Here is a 23,320-nt window from a genome sequence, read left to right as displayed (position 1 = left end):
ATTTAATTCGTCGTAGAAAATTAATTATTTTCAAAAAAATGTAAGGAATTTTGCAAAAGAATCCAATTAGCTTGACAAACAACAAAATCGCATAAATTCTTTCCATAAAATCAATTATTCTAAGGAATTTTAATAAAATTCTTTTCCAAAATTCAATTATTTTGATAAATATAAAAATTCTTTTCAAGAATTCAATTATTGGCAAAAATTTTAATTAAATTCTTGGCAAAATTTCAATTATTTAAACAAAATTTAATAATATACTTTGCACAAATTCAATTATTTTTATAAATAGCAAAATTTTTCGCCAAAAATTCAATTATTTTCAAAAATTTAAATAAAATTCTTTGCAACATTTCAATTATTTTTAAAAATTTTTCGCAATTCAATGTTTTTAAATATTTACTATTTTTATAAAATTTATCAACAGATTTAATTATAGAAAAAACTTGTTGATACAAATTTTACGAAAAGATTAAATTATTTTCATAAATAATAAAATTTCATTTACGAATTCAATTATTTTCATCGCAGAATTTCAAATATTTTTAATACAATTTTAAACAAATTCCTTGAAAAATGCAATTATTAATAAAAATTTTATTAAAACTTGAGGAAAGTATTCAATTTTAAGAAACATTCAATTATTCAAAATTCAATTATTTTGATAAATATCAATATTTATCACAAGAATTCAATTCTTTAGAAAAGTAATAAAATACTTTGCAGAAATTAAATTATTTTCAAAATTTTTTAAAAATTTTCGTCAAGAATTAAATTATCTTTATAAATAGATAGGGAAATTCTTCTCAAAAGAATTAAATTATTGTCAAAAATTTGTTTTAAATTTTTCAAGATGTCAATTATTTTCAAAAAATTTTTTTAAATTCTTCTCATGAATTCAATTGTTTCCAAAAATTATTATTTAAATTCTTCTCAGAAATTCAATTATTTTTAAAAAATTTAATAAAATTCTTCAAAAAGTTTTCAATTATTTTCAAAAATTGTTATAAAATTCTTTAATATAATAAATTTCATTAAAATTTTAATTAAATTCCTTAAAAAGAAATTAAATATTTTCAACAGTTGTTAATACAATTCTTCGTAAAAATTAAATTTTAAGAAACATTCAATATTATTTATTTTTTTATTTAAATAATTGATTTCTCGTAGAATTAAATTATTATTTTTCGCACTTTTAACTAACAATTCTGTAGAATTAATTTTTTTGAAAAAGTTTAATTGAATAATAATTGATGTTATTGATTTAAAGTAGAATTTTAGTTAAAAATTCTAGAAAATTTTTTTTTAATTGAATTGAAATGATACAAATAATTTTGAAGAAATTACAGTAACAATATTCTTATAATAATAAAATAATGATTTTGTCAGCCAGTCATCTTTAATTATTAGAAAACATAAAGAAATGGATCACTCCGAGTCGAAGACTCGGAGTAATCCATTTCTTTATGTTTTACAATAATATTCTTATTAGTTGTTCAATTTGAAATTGAATTTGCAATTTTTGAACACCTTAATTCTAATGAAAAAATAAATGATTAAATATTTATTTTAAATAAAACTATTTATGTATTAATTAAAAATTAAAATTATATTTTTATCTTTATTTAACCAATTTTTATGGTCCCCTAGAAGTCCCCTATTTTTTAATTTTCAGTCCCCTATTTCCCCTAAAATACTTTTTAGTGGCACTGTGAAGCCTGCAAATTGCTTTTATATTTTTGGACTCTTTAAAAATACTTTACTTGCTTTTTAAACTTCACCCTTTGGTCACAAAATTTACTTTGACCACTCTAGTACCAAAAATCAAAAATTCTTAAAATTCAACATTTTTTTTTTATTTTAAGGCAAATTGCTTTAATATTTTAGGGCTCTTCAAAAATACTTTACTCGTCTCTTAAACTTTACCCTTTGGTAAAAAAATTTACTTTGACCACTAGTAGCAAAAATCGAAAATTCTTAAAACTCAACATTTTTCATCTATTTTAAGATAAATTGCTTCATTATTTTTGGGCTCTTCAAGAATAGTTTACTCGTCTTTTAAATTTCATCCTTTGGTCAAAAAATCTTTTTTGTAATTAACTTGTAGTTCTAATTGTCTAATATTTATTTAATTGAATTTTCACTATCATAATTCAGGACCAACAAATAGCGATTCCTTGATTTGACGAATAACGCACAAGCAAGTAAATTGAAGTAATTGGAGTGATGTTTTTGTTGATTTGAATAAATCGATATCAAAAAAAAAAAAAAAAAAAAAAAAAAAAAAAAAAAAAAAAAAAAGTGGGATTGGAGGAGTTTAAAACATCCGGGGCTGAACAGAGTTAAAATTGATTGGTCCTTGCTGACAGGAACATGTCACTTGCATCTAAAACTATACTGTGAAAAAAGTGCATAATTCAAAGCTCCTTTTTTATTTGCTTCATTAATAAAAATCTAAAAGAAGATTGAACATTCATTGTTATTCAAATTTTTTTCATCAAAAGCACATTTTTTTTTTCAATTCATTTTTTTTTATTTTTCCCATTTTGTGTAATAAATTTTACTAAAATTAAATATTATGAAAATTTATAATTAAGAAACGATTCAGTTATTACAATGAACAAAGCGTTTTCCTATCGAAATTTAGCGAATGAAAGATTGTATTAACGAAAAAAATTATTTTATTAACAATATTAACGATTGGAGAAATTTTTGTATCAAAATTAGAGAAGAAAAAATCCTTTTACCGGAAAAATATTTCACTGATAAAATACAGGACCAACAAATTTTATTAAACAAAATTAAGGAAAGAAAAATCTTATTAAGGAACACAAAATTTTGCAACAAAATTAACGAACGAAAAATCTTATTAAAGAACGAAAAATTCAGTAACAAAATTAACGAACGAAAAATCTTTTTAAAGAATAAAAAATTCAGTAGCAAAATTAACGAACGAAAATTCTTATTAAGGAACAAAAAATTCAGTAACAAAATTAACGAACGGAAAATCTTATTAACGAACAAGGAATTCAGTAACAAAATTAACGAACAAAAAATCTTATTAACGTACAAAAAAATTTATTAACAAAATTAACGAACGAAAAATCTTATTAACGAACAAAATATTTTATGTGACTAATTTTAAATATCGAATACGTCGCTAGTATGTATTTTATTAACGAACGAAAAATTTTATTATCTAAATTAATAAAGAAAAAAATTTTTTTATTAACTTGACAGTTTTATTTCGATATAAATAGGAAATTGAATTAAATTAATTGGATAATGAATAAGGGACGGGAAATAAATTTTTTTTCACCCCGGAGATAAGTATCAAATTATACCGAAATATATTAACCAGAAATGTTTTCTTTTTTTCATTTTAGCTTTTCGACATTACCAACATTACTCCCATCGACGGGATTATTGTCCTTATTTTATTCTTTATTTTTCTCCTTTTTTTCTTTCTTTTTCAGAAATCTTCCATACTTTCAGTAACACGGAAAGCGAAGTCATTTCCGGAACACGAAATGTGGAAATCGTGGTTACTATATCATACTTTCGTTGAAACTCATAATGCGAAAATGATGTGTTATTTACATTCATACATTGAGCTTATATGTACAACTCACAACTCGGGGCTATTTTTTTTTTTTTTTTTTTTTTTGAAATAATAATAAAATTTTCCTTTTTTTCCAGACAAACAAAAATTTTGTCAAATATTTTCCTCGCAAAGTAAAAAAATTTTCATTTTAATTTAATATCCGCTGTGTAACTAACAGAGTCAATATTTTCTGTGGTTGGAAAAATGCTTATTTTCAGATAGAAAACCATAAATGTAATTTTTTTCAAATTTTGGGAAAAAATAAATATTTTCTTTCTTTGAAATTAAATTTTTTATTAAAAAAAAATTAGATTTCAAAGAAAAAAAAATGTTCTTTACAAATTATTATCATTCTTTTATAATTATTCATTTGACGCCAATTAAGCTCGTGTAAATGCGACGAATTTTATTTCAAATGGAAAATGTCTTTTTGTTAAATTTCATCCGCGTCTTTAAACTTAAAAGAAAAATATTTATTTTATTACGAAACAATGAGATTCCTTTGTTGTTTCTTCAAATTCTCTTTTAGTCCTTAAATTCTTTGAAGTATGTTTTCAAATTCATTATAATTTAATTAAATAGTAAATGAAATTATTATTATTATTATTATTATTATTATTATAAATTGTTTTTATTATTTAAGAAAATTAATTAAATAATTTAAAAATACGTTATTTTCAGTTTTGATAATAACATTTATTATTTAAAAATAATACTATTTCACTCAAAAAATTTTCACTTTCGAATCCAATTAAAAAATTTTTAATTTTATCAAAGAAATTTTCACTTTCACTCATAAAATTTTCACTTTAACGCAAAAAATTTCATTTTCACTCATAAAATTTTCACTTTAACGCAAAAAATTTTCACCTTCACACAAAAAATGCTCACTTTCAATCAAAAAATTTTCAATTTCACCCAAAATACTTTCACTTTCTATGAAGAAATTCCCAGTTACAATTTCAGTCAAAAAATTTTCACTTTCGAATCCATTTAACAAATTTTCAATTTTATCAAAGAAATTTTCACTTTCACGCAAAAATTTTCACTTTCACTCATAAAATTTTCATCTTCACTCAAAAAATGCTCACTTTCAATCAAAACATTTACAATTTCACCCAAAATATTTTCACTTTCACCAAAAAAATTTTTACCTTTATTGTCAATTAAAAAATTTTCATTTTCAATTTCACCCAAAATATTTTAACTTTCAATTTCACAAAAAATATTTTCACATTTACTCAAAAATTTTTTTCACTTTGAATTCAACGCAAAATAATTTCATTTTAACTCAAAATATTTTAACTTTCACTTACAATTTAACAGGAAATTTTTTTATTGAAAGTGAAATGTTTTTTTTTGGCGAAATTGAAAGTGATAATTTTTTTAGTGGAAATGAAAATTTTTTAAGTGAAAGTGGAAATTTTTTGTTTGAAAGTGAAAGTATTTTAGATGTAGGTAATTTACAGTGAAAGTTTTTTTCGCGAAAATAAAAATTTTTTTTGGTGAAATTGAAAATAAAAATTTTTGTTGGTTAAGTTGAGGGTAAAAATTTATTGTGTGAAATTAAATGTGAAAATTTTTTGAGTGAAAGTGAAAATTACATGAACGCACCCCAGAATAAACTAAACAAATATTTAACATTTTTTAAAAAAAGTTTCATTATAAAAAATTTAGTATCAAAATTAACGAACAAAAAATCTTTTAAACGAACAAAATATTTCATTATCAAAATTCAGGAACAACAAATTCTATTAAACAAAATTAATTTAAAAAAAATCTTGTTAACGAACAAAAAATCTTAGTGACGAACAAAATTTAGTATCACAATATTCATTAGAGAAAAATTTTATTCAGGGACAAAAAATGTTCGGATGAAAACTAACGAACAAAAAATCTTATTAATTAACAAAAAAATGTATTATCAAAATTAATGAACGAAAAATCTTATTAACTAAAAAAATATTCAACATTTTTCACGTACTACAATGAATGAAAATTTATTTGTTTTAAATAATCGATTATTTGTTTATTAGCAAATAAATATTTACTTGAATCAAATAAATATTTACTTGACTCAAATAAATATTTATAATATATATAAATAAATATTTATTCTAATCAAATAATTTTTATTTAAATCGATTAAATTAATTTAAATCAAATAAATTATTTTTTCACTCTTTAGTTTAATAGTTTTCTCAGTATTTATTTTCTTTAGAGAAAAAAAACCTTGTTAAAAATTGTGTATACATTAAATAAATATTTACCATTTTCGTTTATGATTTTCAATTTCAAACTGCTCAAATATTAAAACTCAATTGCACTTTTCTTGACCTTTCACAATTCTCCAAAGGATAACTTGAAATAAAAGTTGGAGATTATATTTTTATCTACTCTACAATTGTTGAGCGCACATTGTTTTCATTCTCTTTGACAATTTTCCTTTTACCTTATTTGTATATTTTAGACAAAGAATTTTTTTTTTTTGCACATAATCTTTTGTTTTGAACAAAATCGCATAAAGCCATGAGAACTATAAAAATTTCTCTTCATTCCAAATATTTTTTTTCTTTTTTTGCATAAAACTCAGGTAAATTCATTTTTCACTCTTGTTTCACTCTTTTTAAAAACTAAATAAACACATTTTTTTCTACAATTTTTATTTAAATTAAAGTAATTAGAACAAAAATTTAAAAAAAAGACAAAGGAAGTAGAGGAGAAATTTTTTAATAAAGAGAAAAATTAAATTTTTAAATGCATCAAAGGAACTTGAAATTCGCAAATAGAGAAAAATTAGAAGAAATTTTTTATTTTTGTAAAATAGAATAATTAACAATTTATTTATTTACCTTCTTTTTATTTACCTTCTTTTTATTTAATTTATTTTAACATATTTTTTATTTTTTTCAAATAATTTTTTCATGTAATTTTGTTTGTGTAATAAAAAAATGAGTTTATTGTTTTATTCTTTTTATCATTATAATTTTTTACTAAATGAATTTTTATGAGTAAATGAGAAAAGGAAATTCTTAGTATTTATCGTGAAACGAAATGTTAAATTTATATTAAGAGAATGTCCTGTCATAGGGATTAAGTGAGTTAAGTTTCAAAGATAGTTCCTGGAAACTAGGGGGTATATAATATGAGGAGCATGACAGATACCCAATATCATCCAAGTGTTGGGTTTCCGCGTTTCCGGTTCTGTATATCTGTAATTTATTCCACTGTACATATTCAACCTTGACTATAATTCAAGCGCGTATGTTGAGAGCTCAAGAGAGAATAGATCACTTCAATGCAATAAATTTTCAAGAAACTACCCACTTTCAACACCTACAATTAGTGCTACCAAAATGTTTTCTTTTTTTTGCCACAAAAAAAAAATTTAATTATTCATTCCAATTTTAGGAACTCATGCAAAAAATAATATAATACAAATAGAAATTTCACATTATTTCTCTTTAGTAAATAAGAAATAATATTTTTAATTAATAGGAAAACAAATTTTGATTGAAAAAAAATTTAATTATTCTCACAATAACATTGTTTAGTTAAAAAATATTTCTTAAAAGATAAAATGGTGATTTCTGTCCACTTGAGAACGCCAAGGTCACCACCAGAGGGCAGTGAAAATTCCAAGAAGGAACTGCTTCTTGGAATTTTCACTGCCCTCTGGTGGTGACCTTGGCGTTCTCAGGTAGAGAACAGCATCTCCATATTGAATCTCAAGCTGTTCGGTTATATTCTTGTTTTTCTATTCAACCAAATTATTATATTCCAACCAAATATTATTATATTAGTTAAATTTTTCTTTCCTTGAAATTTCTAATTTTAATATAAATTATAAATAAAAAAATACTAAGAGAATATTCCTATCGAAAGAGCTTAAAAAAGTTAACAAAGAACATTTTAGTTTTCACAAAAAACAAAATTCACCTCTCCAAAGTTTATTATAAATCTGCGATGCATTTTCATCAGTGATGCTGTTGAAACTAGATAAAAAAAAAAATTCCCCTAAAAATCGAAAAACAAGAATATTTGAATGAAAAATACCCTCATCAAAAGAATAGGAAATTATATAGGTTGGCAATTTCCGATTTTGCCAGATCTTGCGCGCATGCAATATTTCATTGGCATATGGATGATAGGCAATTTGAATATATCGTTTGACAATTTTTCTTTTCTCTTTTTGGCGTGTGAGAGAGTATTACATTTTATCAAAAATGTATATATATTTTCTTTCCTCTTTTCTTTTTTTTTTTTTTTTTTTTTTTACTTTTTTCTCTTTTTTCTTGACGAATGACGTCACGTGCAACAAACGTAAATTTTATACTTGCAGAAAGCAACTCAACTGGAAAAGAGAGAAAAAGAATGAAGCGAGTGGCGAGAGCAGAAAACGGATTCTGCGGCAGTGTGGCTCCAGATAGTCTATCTGCAGGCTGCTCTGCGACGATTTTTTTCCCATAAAAAAAAAGATTACAGTTTAATGTTTGGCCACAATCAATTTACGCATTAAATTATTGGTTTAATAAATAAAAACTTTGTACTCGATAATTAATTTTTCAAAAAGTAGCAAAATTTTTTTCTAATTCTGACTAGAAATGAATTTTTTAATATTATTTAATTATTTCAAAAGTTTTAATGCAATTATCTTGATAAATAACAAAATTCTTTACAAAAATTCAATTATTTTTAGGAATTTAAAAAAAAAATTCTTTACAAAATTCAATTATTTTTATAAATAACAATATTCATCACAAGAATTCAATTATTTTTAAAAGTCATTAAATTTTTCGAAGAAATTCAATTATTTTTAAAAATTTAAACGAATATCTCGTCAAGAATTCAATTATCTTTATAAATAGGAAAAATTTTCGCCAAAAATTCAATTACTTTCAAAAAATTAAATTAAATTTTTGGCAAAATTTCAATTATTTTCAAAAGTTTTTCGCAATTCAATAATTTTTAATATTTATTATTTTCATAAAATTTATCAAATAATTTAATTATTAAAAAAAATTTTTTGATACAGTTCTACGTAAACATTCAATTATTTTCATAAATGATAAAATTTCATTTACGAATTCAATTATTTTCATAGCAGAATTTCCAATATTTTTAATAAAATTTCAAATAAATTTAAGATTTAAATAAATTCAAATTCAAGAAACATTCCATTATTCAATAAAAATAATGAAATTCATTGCAAAAATTCAATAATTTTTATAAATAACTTTTCATTCGTCTTCTCTGAAATTCAATTATTTTCAAAAATTTTAATAAAATTCTTGGCAAAATTTCGATTATTTAAAAAAAAAAGGTTTTTGATAAAATTATATGCAACACATTTAATTACTTTCATAAACAATAAAAATTTCACAAGAATTCAATTTTTTAAAATAGAATTTCCATCCATTTGTTTTGGAAAAAAATCTATTATTTAAAACTGTTTTAGAAAAATCTTCGCAAGAATTAAATTATTTCCACAAATAATAAAATTCTTCACTGGAATTCAATTATTTAAAAAATTTTAATAAAATTCTTCACAAGAATTCAATTACTTTTTTTTATATATAATTCTTCTCATGGAATGCAATTATTTTCATCGCAGAATTTCCAATATTTTTTAAACAATTTTAAATAAACAACAAAATTTTCCACATAAAATCAATTATTTTAAGGAATTTTAATAAAATTCTTTTCAAAAATTCAATTATTACGATAAATATCAAAATTTGTCATAAGAATACAATTCTTTTGAAAACTAATAAAATACTTTTCGAAAATTAAATTATTTTCAAATTTTTTTAAAAATAAATAGATAGCGAAAATCTTTTTAAGAATTAAATTATTTTCAGAAATTTTAATAATATTCTTAGCAAAATTTCAATTATATTTAAACGGAATTTAATAAAAATTCTTCGCATGAATTCAATTATTTTCATAAATTATTATTTAAATTATGCTCAGGAATTCAATTATTTGAAAAAACTTTAATAAATTTTCACGAAAGAATAATTATTTTCAAAACAATTTTAATTAAATTCCTCGGAAGAATTCAATTTTTTAAAAATTTTTTACATATTTTCGAAAAAATTCAATTCTTTTACTAAAATATATACAATTTATATATTTCTTAAAATTTTAATAAATTCATCGAAACATTTCAATTATTTTTATAAATATAGTAAAATTCTTCGCAATAATTCAATTATTTTTATAAATAGTAAAATCCTTTTGCAGAAATTCAATTATTTATAAATTTGTTTATAAAATTCTTTATGAGAATTAAATTTTAAGAAACATTCAATTATTGAATAAGTTATTTATTATTCTACTTAAATAGTTTGAATTCTCGTAGAATTTTCTAATAAAAATTGATTTAAAAATTAATTTCAGTTAAAATTTTAAATAATAATTAAATATTAAAAGCATTAGGGGGGAATATTTAGAAATAATTGAATTTTTAAAAGCTTTTAACTTTTAACTAATAATTCTGCGTAGAATTAATTTTATTTTATTATTAATTCACTGGGTTATCTTTAATTATTATAAGTTGTTGAATTTCAAAAAAAAGAACCTAAAGTTCTGAACGTTCAAATGAACGAAATTTATTTATTTCTTCTCCAAATTAAATTTTTATTGCAATTATTTTGCGTTACTATCCAAAAAATTAATTACTGAGTTTCTAAACGTAAATATTTCAGTTTTAAAAATTTGTTTGTGATAAGTAATTTATTAAAATATCTTCAATAAAAAATATTTCATTCATTTGAACGTTCAAAACTTGGGGATCATCAAAAAAAATTTAAATTTGAATGTTTTGAAGAATTTTAATTGCTACGGAAAAATAATAATTAAATATTTTTAAAAAAAAGAAGTTGTTAATGTTTTCGTATAATTTTACAATTAAAGAAATTCGTAAATAAATGTAATAGAATTTTTTTGAAGTATTTAATAATTTTTCGAGTGAATCGCAGAATATTCTTTTCTGGTCAGGGAAAAAGTGGAAATTTTGTCTGGAAAACAGGGAAAAGTCAGGGAAAAACGAAATTAAATTTTTGTGTTAATCTTGGATGAGAAAATCGTTAATTAACAACTAATATTTGTGAAACAGATTTATTTATTTATTTAAATTTATTTATATTTATATATAAACAAATTGAAATATGACCAAAAATTAAATAAAGGAATGAGAAAAGTATTTTTCATAAATATAGATTAAAAGAAAAAATAAATTCCAAACAAGTGTACGTGATAGGTCTAAATTTTTTTTTTTTTTTTAATATGAGAAACAGATCGCTTTTTAACTTTCAAGAAAATTGTAATTCACTTATGCTCACTTCTCAACTATCCTGATAAACTTTCTAGGGTTAAGGACTGCAAGCCGAGCCGCTTGACTGGATTTAGCGGGTTCAACCACGAACATTCTAATTCAATTATAACTTTCTCTAGGTCACGCTTGTTGGCGCAAAACTCAGAATTGTGGTCTAAAGCTCGAGCTTCAACTGTGCGAACCTTTTACCTCTCTTTTATTATATTTTCAATCTTTTTTTTTCTTTTACACTGACAAAAGTTAACAGTAAGCTTCTGTAAATACGAAAATCTCCCTCTACATATATATATACATAATATGCTCTAATTAAAATAAATATCCAGTCGTTACGACCGCATTGTAAATTTTCCTGAAACCACAATAATTATCCTAAAATGCTTTCCTACGATTCTCGAATACGGAAAATAAAGGACGATTTCCCTCAAGAATATATTAATTACTAAAATAAAACATCGGATTTTTCATTTTTATAAAAAATTATTTTTCTAATTATTCTTTACACGAGTGAAAAATTAATTCACAGAAGAAGCAAAGTAATAAATAAAAATTATATTTTTATTTTTTTTATAGATTTTCCATTTTTCTTTAATATATAAAACTACGACTAGTTTAATTAGTTCCATCAATTCTCGACTCTCAATATAAAAACCATATTTCTATAAAAAAAAAATATTTTTATTGAACAACCACTGCGTTATTATGCCTAAGTGACACAAATTTTCTTAGATCGTTTCCAAAAAATTTAACTTTCGATGAAATAAATTGAAATAAATTGACAAATAATTGAATAAAAAAGTTGATAATTAACAATTGACCCTTAAAAAAAGTTCAAATTTTTCGATAGTCGATTAGAAATGGAATGATGTAGGACATACTAATTCAATTGACCGTTAATTCTCAAGTGTTTAATATATAATAATTTCTGAGAATTGACACTTATTAAATTTCCTTCATTAAATTTTTTTCAATATACTTTTCATATATTTATTGTTGGAATATTTTATTTAAATCTTTAACTCACAATTTATACTTATTCGAAAAAATAATAATTATTATTATAAAAATAAAACAAATAATAATAATAATAATAATAATTAATTAGTTATTAACAATTATTTTAATTTTATTAAATTAAAAAATTGTATTATTATTAGTATTATTATTTTGGTAGTAAAATTAATACTAAATAAACCAAATTTTTTTTTGAATCAACAAATCCGAATAGTAAGATTAATAATAATAATAATAATATAAAAAATACGAACGTGAGGAGAAAATCGAAGCAACGAACAATTATTGTAATGCACCTCCCAAGGTACAGATTATTAGTGGAAACTCGATTACACAACTGGAGTAATGATAAACTAATGAATAATTCAGTGCAGCTTGTTACAATATCCAACAATTATTGTTAGGAGAAATCATTAATCCGGCTTTACGGAAATTGAAGCAGAAATCATTGAAAATTTTGAATAAAAATATTTTATGTCAAATTATAATTTTTCTCCAAAAGTTCAAAATATTTGTTTATAAAATAATAAGTACTAAAATTTTATTTACTATTTTTCCCTTTTTAGGGTTCCGTACACCTACGGTGTATCGGCGGAACCCTATTGGTGAGACTCTGTTGTCCGTAGCCAAATCGTGTCCCCCCCCTCTAGCGGCTAAACTATTTGACCTAAAGAGCTCAAATTTGGTCCAGATATGTATTTTCACTCGTAGATTACAGGAAAAATATAGCGAATGTGATTGGACGTGATGGTCATAGCGTTGTCAAGGAAATAACAAGATTTTTGGCCAAAAATGCATAAAAAGTGGCCATTCCCCCCCCCCCCTTAACTTCTAAACTATTCGACATGGAGAGCTGAAATTTTGCATGCTGGTGTATTTTTACTCGAATATTACAGGAAAAATATAGAGAACTTGATATGTAATGATGGCCATAGCGTTGTCAAGGAAAAACTAAAAAATTAAAAAAAAAAATTTGTTTTCCCTAACTTTTACATTATTTGACCTAATGACCTGAAAATTGGTATCCTAGTGTATTATTACAGTCTGACGACAAAAAATTTATTTAAGAAACTTTCTGAAAAAAAATCAAAAAAAATTGTTTTTTAATTTTTTTTTTCAAAAAAAAAATTTTTTTTAATTTTTTTTAGTTTCAACACGTGGCATTAAATATTTTAAGGAAGAGTGAAATTTTAAGAGAATAAATGAGAGATTGTTTTCTGACTTTAATTTCTTAACTAAAAATAAAAAAAAATTGGACAAGTGCGAGTTGTACTCGCACTGCAATGGCGGGTTCCGCACACAAATATTAAAACAATACTTGCAACATTGATCGGTAATTGGTAGAATTAAAATAAACAATTAAAAAAATATATTAAAATCATTTGATAAGAAGAAATAACTAAAAAAAATTAAAGTATTGTATATCTAATATTGTAAACAATAATAAGCAGAGGAACAAAATTTTCAAAATTATAGTTTCTCTGCTTATTATTGTTTACAATATTAGATATATACAATACTTTAATTTTTTTTAGTTATTCTTTTTTATCAAATGATTTTAATATATTTTTTTAATTGTTTATTTTAATTCTACCAATTACCGATAAATGTTGCAAGTATTGTTTTAATATTTGTGTACGGAACCCGCCATTGCAGTGCGAGTACAACTCGCACTTGTTTTATTTATTTAACATTTTTTTTCTTCTATTTATTTTTTTTAACTTAATTTTTATTTATTTATTAATTTATTTTATCATTTTTAATTTATATACCTACTTATAATAAAAAACTACAATTACAATGATAATTTTTAACTAAAATTCTTCTTTAAATCAATTCATTTTCGAAAAAAGTTCTTTACGACAATTTTCAAATTCATTTGTATACAATATTCAATTTTACGAATTTCAATTATTCGTAAATTTTTTAAATAAATATATATATATTAGAAAATAAAAACTTCTAATAATATAAAAAAATTCAGTTAACTTTTTTTTTAAACTTTTTCAAAAAAATTAATTTCAAAATTCAATTATTTCTAAAAATATATGCAATATTTCTTTTAGTATTCAATTATTATATAAAATTTTAAGGGCTTCCGTTTCCGGTACCGATACAGTTTAGTCGCGTGTGGGATTTGTGAAGTTTTTTAACCAATTTAAACGGTTATAATTAAGGGTTGGATAATTTGGAGTGTATAAAAGTGTTAAAGAAAGAATTGTGTGTTAAGTGTATGAAAAAGTTTGGATGAAAAGTGTGGTGTGATAGTTTAGAAAGGTAAGAAAGAAAAGAACGAATTTGTGGGTTAGTTTTAGAACGTGGTGAGTGAGTGTGACAGGTGTACGGGGGTGAGAGAGAGATTAGAGGAAGGTGGAGATCACGAGGTATAATCACGTGGGAGACGGAGAAATATGACGACTAGATCGCCGGTAAAGGGGAAAGGGCAGGGGGGTTTAGACGATGAGCGAACGAAGAAGAATGATAGGGGAGAGCGGGGAGAGACAGTAGTGGATCAGGGAGAAAGGGAACTAATCGAGTCGTTGAAGGAAAAAGAAACGGTGAAGGGGCGTGAGGGGAACCCGAAAGTAGTCAGAAGTTTATCGTTGATAGATGATGTGGTGCCAGGCGAATCTAATGCGAATTCGAAACCAGGAAGGTTGACTAATTTTGAAAGAACGCAGCGATTAAAGGGTGCAGGATCTTCGTCTGAAATGATGGAAAAATTTGCTATAAAGGAGAGTTCAGGAGGAAAAGATTCTAATAAAAACAAAGAGAAACAAGAATTAGACAAGAAAAGAGAAAGTAAAGTTAAAAAAGAAGTTAGAGAGTTAGGTGATTTAGAGGAATTAATAAAGAAAATGGGGGAAAATACGAATATCTGTATGGAAAAAATTAATAAAAATCTGGACAAAAAAATGGACAGTGTCTCTGAAGGATTAAGTAGTGAAATAGGTAAAGTCAAGAAAATGTGTGAAGAATGGGAAAGAAAATGGAGTGAAGAGAAGGAGAAAATGTACGAAAAGTTAGAAAAATTAGAAAAAGGGCAGAAAGATATAGAAGTAGAAATGGAAGTGGAATTAAATATGGTAAAAGAGGAAGTGAGAGAGTCAAGAGAAATAATAGGGGAACTAAGAAAGAGGGTTACTAAACTAGAGGCAGAGACAGAAGGAGGTATAAAAAATCAGGAAGCATTGGTACTGGAAGAAAAAATGAGTGAGGTTTCAAGATGGATGGAGAGGACAGAAAAAGAGAAGAGAAAAAATAATATTGTGATTAAAGGAATGAATGTGGTAAGAAGAGAAGGAAGAAATGCTATACAAAAAGTGCTAGAGGACATAGGAACGGATGTAAAAATTATAGGATTGAATGGGGTAGGAGGGGAGGATAAAGAGAAACCGAAAGTGTGGATTGTGCAACTGGAGAATGAAGAGCAAAAAATGGAGGTGATCTCGGCAAAATATAAACTGAAAGGTAGGAAAGAAATTATAGAGGAGGACAAAACGTGGAAAGAGAGGGTGATTTCAAGGAAATTAGAACAGAAAAAATGGGAAGAGAGGGTAAAGGGAAGTGAAGTTAAACGGGGAAGAGAGTGTTTGTGGGTTAATGGCATTAAGTGGGTGGTCTGTGATACAACTGGAGAGGTGGTGGAGGAGGAACGGAGAAGAGAAAGAAACGTATCGCAGGAAAGGAATAGAAGAAACAGAGGGCAGGTTTTTCGGAAGGAAGAGGGGGCAGTTGGGGAAGATCACAGAAAGCAGGAATAAAAGTCGGGTTTTGGAACGTAGGTGGCATTAAAAATAAAGACGAAGGATTTTGGAGAACAATAGAGAAATGGGACGTGTTGTTTCTTAGCGAGACGTGGGTGGAAAAGAAAGATTTGAAGAAAATAGAAAGGATATTACCAAAAGGGTACAGATGGAAAATGCAGGAAGCGAAGAGAGATGGACAAAGAGGAAGAGGATCAGGAGGAATTATTTCAGGGGTAAGAAAAGAGGTTAAGGAAGTAAGAAAGGATTGCACGATTGTAGACGAAGATTGTATAGTGAGAAGTATTAAAAGAGGTAGAGAAACGATAGATATAGTGGGAATTTATAGAAGAAGGGGTGAAGAAAAGGGATGGGGAATAATTAAAGATTGGATGGAAAAAGGAAAGGATAAGAAGGTAATAATTGGGGGGGATTTAAATGCATGGACCGGGGAATTGGGGGGTGGTTTGTGGGATGAAGAGCTGGAAAAATATAGTAGAGTGTCCAGGCATAAGAAAGTGGATGAGGAGGGTAGGAGACTTCTACAATTGTTGGAAGAAGAAGGATGGTCCATTGCCAATGGAAATATGAGAGGAGACGAAGAAGGAAATTTCACCTATAGAGGAAAAGGAGATACCGTTATAGATTACGTGTTGACAGATGATAAGGGTAGGGATGAAATCATTAAAATGAAAATAGGTAGAGAAATAGGGTCTGACCATTTTCCTTTGGTGGTAGAATTAAGGGGTGGGAATAGGAATGGAAGAAGTGGAATGTACAAAGGGGTTAGGAAACAAAAGAAAATTAAAATGGGTAAATGGAATGTGAAGAGGCTAAGCGAATTTCAGGAAAAAATGCGGAGAGAAATGGAAGAGTGGGAGGATGAAGAGGGAGTGGATAATAAAATAATAAAAATAAGAGACAAGATTGATAAGGTGAAAAAAGAAATGGGGGATGTAGAAGTACAAGAGTTAGGATATAGAAAATGGTGGGACAATGAATGTGAAGAGAGTAGGAAAAGAATGAAAGGATACATAAAAGAATGGAGGAACGGTGGAATGGAAAAAAAAGAATACAACAGGAGACACAAAGATCACGAGAAATTATTAAAAGAAAAAAGAGAAATGGAGAAGAAAAGGTTTATGGAGGAAGTTGAAAAAGCAGTGCAAGAAGGTAAAGAATGGGAGGTAATAAACAAAGAAAGGAAGAAGGGGAAACCTATAAATAGGAAGATTAAAATAGAGGAGTGGACTAGGTATTTCATGGACATGAGTGGGGGAACGGGATACAAAGTGAGAGGGGAAGGAAGAAGAATGTTGAGAGAGGATGATGTGGAAGAGGTGACAAGGGAAGAAGTGGATGATGCGATAGACAAGCTGAAGAGGAATAAGGCGGTGGGAAAAGATGAGATGGAGGGAGAGGGTATAAAATATGGGGGAGAAAAGGTGAGAAGGGTGATATGGGAAGTAGTCAACGAAGTGTGGAAAGGAAATGGATGGCCGGAGGAATGGAAAACGGGCCTGATTGTACCGCTGGTCAAAAAAGGGGAAGGAGAGAAAATAGAGGAGTACAGAGGCATTACCTTAATGCCAGTGAGTTATAAGGTATATGCGGAGGTACTCAGAAAAAGATTGGAAAAAGAAGTTGAGGAAAAAGGAGGTATTCCACACAATCAGGCTGGGTTCAGGAAGGGTATGGGCACCATGGACCATATATATACCCTCAATTACTTAGTAAATAGAAAACTGCGGGAGAAGGCGGGCAAATTAATAGCTCTTTTCGTAGATTTTAAGGCTGCGTTTCCGTCTGTGAACAGGAGTATTTTGTGGAGATCACTAAAGGAAAGAGGGATTAAAGATGGGATTGTAGAAAGGATTAAAGAAATGTATACGGATGTGAGGGCGCAGGTTAGAATAGGAGAAACAATTGGGGAAGAGTTCTGGCTGGGTAGAGGTCTCATGCAGGGTTGCCCTCTAAGCCCTGTTCTTTTCAGTTTGTTAATGGCGGATTTGGAGGAGAAGTTGAAACGAAGAGGAAAAGGGGGGATAATTTTGGGTAATGGTAGAATTTACTCACTTGCTTACGCGGATGATGTGGTATTGATGTGCGAGAATGAGTCAGGAATGAGGTTATTAATTAAGGAATTTGAAAAGTATGTGAGAGAGAAAGATTTATGGATAAATGTGGAAAAAACTAAGGTGATGAGATTTATGAAGAAAAAAGACGGAAAGCAGAATGAATGGAGATTGAATGGAAGAGTGGCTGAAGAAGTGGATGAATTTTGTTATTTGGGTTTTTGGTTTCATTATGGTGGAGGGCATGAGTTGAATGTAAGTAGAAGAGTGGAAAGAGCGAATAAGATAATGGGTCAGGTGTGGGGAATAGGTAAGAGAAGGTTTAAAAACGACTGGAAAAAGAGATTGTGGTTGTATGATACGTTGGTATGGTCGGTGGTGAGTTATGGTGTGGAAGTATGGGGATGGATGGAAATGGAAAAAGTAGAAAGTATGCATGAAAAATATTTGAGATGGGTTATGGGTGTGAGTGGAAACTGTCCAGGGTACATGTTAAGAGAGGAAGTTGGGAGAGAGAAAATGAGAGTGAGACAGAGAATCAGAGCGTGGAGTTTTGAGGAAAAGTTAAGACAGGGTGGAGGGTGTAGTTGGACTCGAAGGTGCTGGTTGCAAGTGAAAGAAAGAGAGCTGAAGGGAAGGAAGGAAATGTCAAGGTGGGAGATTAAAAGAATGGAGGCAATTAAAGAAGGGATCGGGGGAGATAGAAAATGGACAGAAGCGAGAGAGGGGTGGAAAGAAAAAGATAAGGAAGAGAGGTGGGAAAGAATAATGAATTCGAAATATAATAGGTGGTACAGGTTGGTAAGGGGAAGTGATATACCTCAATATTTAAAAAGAAAAAAGGAGGAGAGATGGAACAGAATGATAAGGTTTAGAATGGGAGAAGGAATGCTTGAATGTAAGTATTGGATGGGTGAGAGTGAGAGATTGTGTAGGGTGTGTGGTTTTGAGTTGGAGGATTGGGAACATGTGTTGGATAGATGTACAAGTGGTGGAGAGAATGAAAAGGGTGTGGATGAAAGGATAAGATGGATACTGGATGAGAATGGGCAAGGTGAGAACTGGATGAATGAATTGGAACAAATGAGAACAAATAGTAAAATAAATTAAAAATAAAGAGGGTGGGAACGAATTAAAAATAAGTTTTAAAAATTGACGAAGCCAAATGGAACGGGAAACGGAAGCCCGGCACTGGCGAATAATTAGGAAATAAGATTGTTGTATTAGGTTAAGCAATTATATTAGGTTAAGAGATTGTATATTAGGTTAAGAATTTTTGTATCATGGTTCCTCGAACCCTGCATAAGTAAGCAGGGAGAGTAAATAAAGTATATATATAAAATTTTAACTGAAATTCATTTTTAAATCAATTTTTATTAGAAAATTCTACGAGAATTCAATTATTTATATATAAAAATAAATTATTTATTCAATAATTAAATGTTTCTTCAAATTCAATTCTCATAAAGAATTTTATAAACAAATTTTTAAATAATTGAATTTCTCCAAAGGATTTTACTATATTTATAAAAATAATTGAATTATTGCGAAGAATTTTACTATTTATAAAAATAATTGAATACTTGAAAATAATAAAATTTTTTCGAGAAATTCAATTAAAGTTGTTTCGAAAATAATTGATTGTTTATGAAAATATTTAAAAATATTTTAATTCGTCCGAAGAATTCAAATAAAATTGTTTTGAAAATAATTGAATTTTTGTAAAGATTTTACTATATATTTAAAAAAATAATTGAATATTTTAGAAGGATTTATTAAAATGTTAGAAAATAATTGAATTCTTTCGTGAAATTTTATTAACATTTTTGAAAATATGAACAGTAATAATTAATTTTGTACTTAATAAGTGAATTTTTTAAATTTTGATTATGAAATTATTTAAAAAATTTATATTTGAAAATAAAAAAAATTTTATTTTGCATATCAATAATAATAAATTGAACATCTCGTTCCGCGCGTAACATTTGCTAGTTTTTATAAATAATAATTTTTGTAAAAGGTTTTAAAAAATTTTCAAATTCATTTGTTTTCAACAGAGATTCATTTTTAAATCAATTTTTAATAGAAAATTCTACTAGAATTCAATTATTTAAATACAAAAAAAATAATTTATTGAATATTTGAATGTTTCTTAAAATTGTATTCCCATAAAGAATTTAATTAACAAACTTTTAAATAATTGAATTCTTTTGACGAATTTAAATAAAATTTTTAAAAATAATTACTTTTTTCGAAGAATTCGATTAAAATTCTATTAAAAATAATTGAAATTCTGCAATGAGTTTTATTATTTTTGAAAAAAATTGATTCCTAAAAAGAATTGAATCCCTGTAAAAATTTTATTATTTATGAAAATAATTGAATTATTGCGAAGAAATTAAAAAAAAAAAATTTGTAAATAATTGAATTCCTGTAAAAGTTTTTTTATTTTGAAAATAATTAAATGTTTGCGTTGAATTTTATTAAATTCTTTTTAAATAATTAAATTCTTTTGGAAAGTTTAATTAAAATAGTAGATATTAAAAATCATTGAATTTAGGAAAACTTTGAAAATAATTGAAATTTTGCCAAGAATTTAATTAAATTTTTTTTTTGTAAATAAATGAATTTCAGAGAATAATTTTATTATTTACAAAAAAATAATTGAAATTTTGACTAGAATTTAAAAATTTTTTTTAAATAATTGAATTTTTGCGTAGAATTTTATTACTTTTGAAAATAATTGAATTTCTGCAATCATTTGTAATTTCTCTAAAATTCTCCAAATTATATCGTACAATTTACGAACTTTTCGTCCTTTTTCAATCAAATTATGGACTTTACGGACCTTTTTTCAAAAAAACTGCTGACTTTTAAGGACTTGAAGCAAATTTACGGACCTTTACGGAATTTACGGACCTAGTTCGAGCCCTGTAGTAGTTAATAAAATAAAATAAAATGAAAATTAAAAAAAGAAAAATAAATAAAATAATAAAAATAAAAGAAGAATGAATAGAAGAAAAATGAATAAAATAATAAAAAATAAAAGTTTTTTTATTCACTCAGTTTTACTTAAAAATATATAAATAAGTAGGGTCGTATTGGATAAAATAAAAATTTGAAAATAATGGAAAAATATTTTTTTTTCTTTTTGTAAACTGTGCTTTTTATTTGCAATTTAATAAAATATGGGAAATGAAAGTGGCAGTGTGCGGTTTAAGAGTAGGTATACCGTCACGCATTTGTGCAGCAATACCACAGTCATCTCACGCTCCGTTGAATCGAATTGGGCAGTTGTCCCTGTCGTCAAGTGACTTTAACCAACAAATATAAAGTTTTAGCAAACTAATTTCCCCTCACTCGATTTGTATTTCTACGTCGCGTCAACGAGTTTAATTTCCCCACTCACTCGCTATATCTACACTGCACTTCTAACGATGTAAATTGCCTACTGATATCGTACACGAACACAAATTAATTATTTTCTTTTTTTTTCAAAAATATTTTTCTCCTCAACAATTATATTAAATTTTATTATTATACTTCAACATATTATCAAGACTTAATAATATAATTATTACTGTGCAGTATTATTATCATTTTATCACAATTATTTCTATTATTATTTTTATTATTATTATTATTATTATTATTATTATTTATTTTTATTATTTTTATTATTTTTATTTTGTTATTATCTTTAATATTAGTATTATTCTCATTCTTATCATTATTGCTGCTATTTTCATTATTCGAATAGATTTTGTTCTTTTAATAATAAAATAAATTTCATTTATTAAAAAGTAAAAAAAAAATTTAGATTTAATTTTTAAATTTTGATATTTACTTCTTTTTTTTCTCTTAAAAATTCAACAACAAAAAATACTAAAATATATGTCACGGTTTCAAGAATAATTTATTTTCCCAAAGGATTAACTTTTATCTCAATCCATTAATGAATTTTTAGAAGAAAACTTATGGAGTTTAATTACATACGAAATACGAAATTAAGTATCTTCACGCAGTGGCACAATTATAGATCAATATAAAACAGATGAACAAACAAAAAGAAACAAATTAAGAAATGAATGCACCCCTATTGAGAGAAAGGGGGTGAAGATTTATTTTTTCCCCAACATTAGAATTTGTATTATTTATTTTATTATTAAATTATTATTATTATTATTACTACTATTATTAATATTATTATTGTATTATTATTACATTATTGTTTAAATAATTATAAATTATAATTATTATCATTTGTTTTTTGTTAAAATCGTTTTTCATAATAAATTTTATTTTTAATTAATTAAATCAAATAATTAAATCAAATTATTAAATAATATTTTTATTTATGCATTTTATTGCAAAATTATTATTATTGCGAATAAAATTGGTGACATCAGTTATAATGCTAAAATAATAATAAAATTTATTCCTTCGTAAAAACTTGAAACTTTTTTCATCGATTTTTCTTTTTTAAATTTGCAAACAAATTTAATCTAAATTCAAGTGGAAGTTAATTTATCAATTTAAAAAATAGCGTGGCAAAAGTAACAGTATCGTAACCTCGATCTTTTAATTGTTAGTTATAAAACATCAGAAAAACCACCATGAAACAAAGAGAAAACATTTTATTATTTAAATTCATAAAATCCCTCAAAATAATTTTTTCTAATTATCGAAAATGTAAAATTAATATAAATTTATCAACATCGAATAGAAACAAGAAAACGAAGAGAAAGAAAAAAGTCAATAAAAAACATTCATTGTAAATTAATAATTATAAAAAAATTTATTGTTTTGTTATTAATTATTATTTATTAATATATTATTATATATTAATTTATTATTATTGCTTCCTGATAGAGGAAGTATTTATTAATATATTATTATTTATTAATTTTGTATTATTTATTTATATGTATACTTATTATTTATTTACGTCCTTATTATTTTGAAAGTAATTTAATTTTTATAGAGAATTTTTTAAAAATATTTTGAGAATAATTGAATTATTTTTAGAGAATATTTTATATTCTTGTTGAAATTGAATTTTATGGAAATTTCTGAAAATAATTAAATTCTTTCGTGTAATTTTATGTAAATTGGATTAAAAATTATTTAATTCCTGCAAAGAATTTTAGTACTTCTAAAAATAGTTGAATTGTTTTGAAGAATTTATTAAATTTCTAGGAAATAATTGAAATTTATGAAAATATTTTAAAACATTGAATTCTTCCGAGGAATTCAATTAAAATTGTTTTGAAAATAATTTTCTGCAAAGAATTTTACTATTTATAAAATTAATTGAATTTTTGCGAAGAATTTTACTATTTATTAAAATAATTGAATTTTTTCGAAGAGTTTATTAAAATTTTAGAAAAAAATTGAATTCTTCCGAGGAATTCAATTAAAATTATTTTGAAAATAATTGAATTTTTGTCAAGATTTTACTATTTATAAAAATAGTTGAATTCTTTCGAAGCATTTATTAAAATTTTAGAAAATAATTGAAATTTATGAAAATATTTAAGAA

The 23,320-nt window shown here is 25.2% G+C and overlaps 2 protein-coding genes across 2 annotated transcripts; both read left to right on the top strand.

The window, feature by feature from the left end:
- The first annotated feature begins 14,368 nt into the window (after positions 1–14,368).
- Positions 14,369–15,721, top strand: LOC122508736 (golgin subfamily A member 6-like protein 22). Its single transcript, XM_043622256.1, has one exon. The coding sequence runs from the start codon at positions 14,369–14,371 to the stop codon at positions 15,719–15,721; it is 1,353 nt and encodes a 450-aa protein (XP_043478191.1).
- A 158-nt stretch (positions 15,722–15,879) lies between these two features.
- On the top strand, positions 15,880–18,888 carry LOC122508735. The gene has a single exon (XM_043622254.1). The coding sequence runs from the start codon at positions 15,880–15,882 to the stop codon at positions 18,886–18,888; it is 3,009 nt and encodes a 1,002-aa protein (XP_043478189.1).
- The last annotated feature ends 4,432 nt before the right edge of the window (positions 18,889–23,320 follow it).

This window comes from Leptopilina heterotoma, unplaced genomic scaffold, assembly GCF_015476425.1.
Source record: "Leptopilina heterotoma isolate Lh14 unplaced genomic scaffold, ASM1547642v1 Lhet_562, whole genome shotgun sequence".
NCBI lineage: Eukaryota > Metazoa > Arthropoda > Insecta > Hymenoptera > Figitidae > Leptopilina > Leptopilina heterotoma.
The sequence above is the reverse complement of the archived record's forward strand: the minus strand, read 5'-3'. Positions and strand labels throughout refer to the sequence as shown.

What these genes read in the sequence shown, in the direction of transcription:
- LOC122508736 (XM_043622256.1), top strand. Translation starts at nt 14,369, where the DNA reads ATGACGACTAGATCGCCGGTAAAGGGGAAAGGGCAGGGGGGTTTAGAC.
- LOC122508735 (XM_043622254.1), top strand. Translation starts at nt 15,880, where the DNA reads ATGCAGGAAGCGAAGAGAGATGGACAAAGAGGAAGAGGATCAGGAGGA.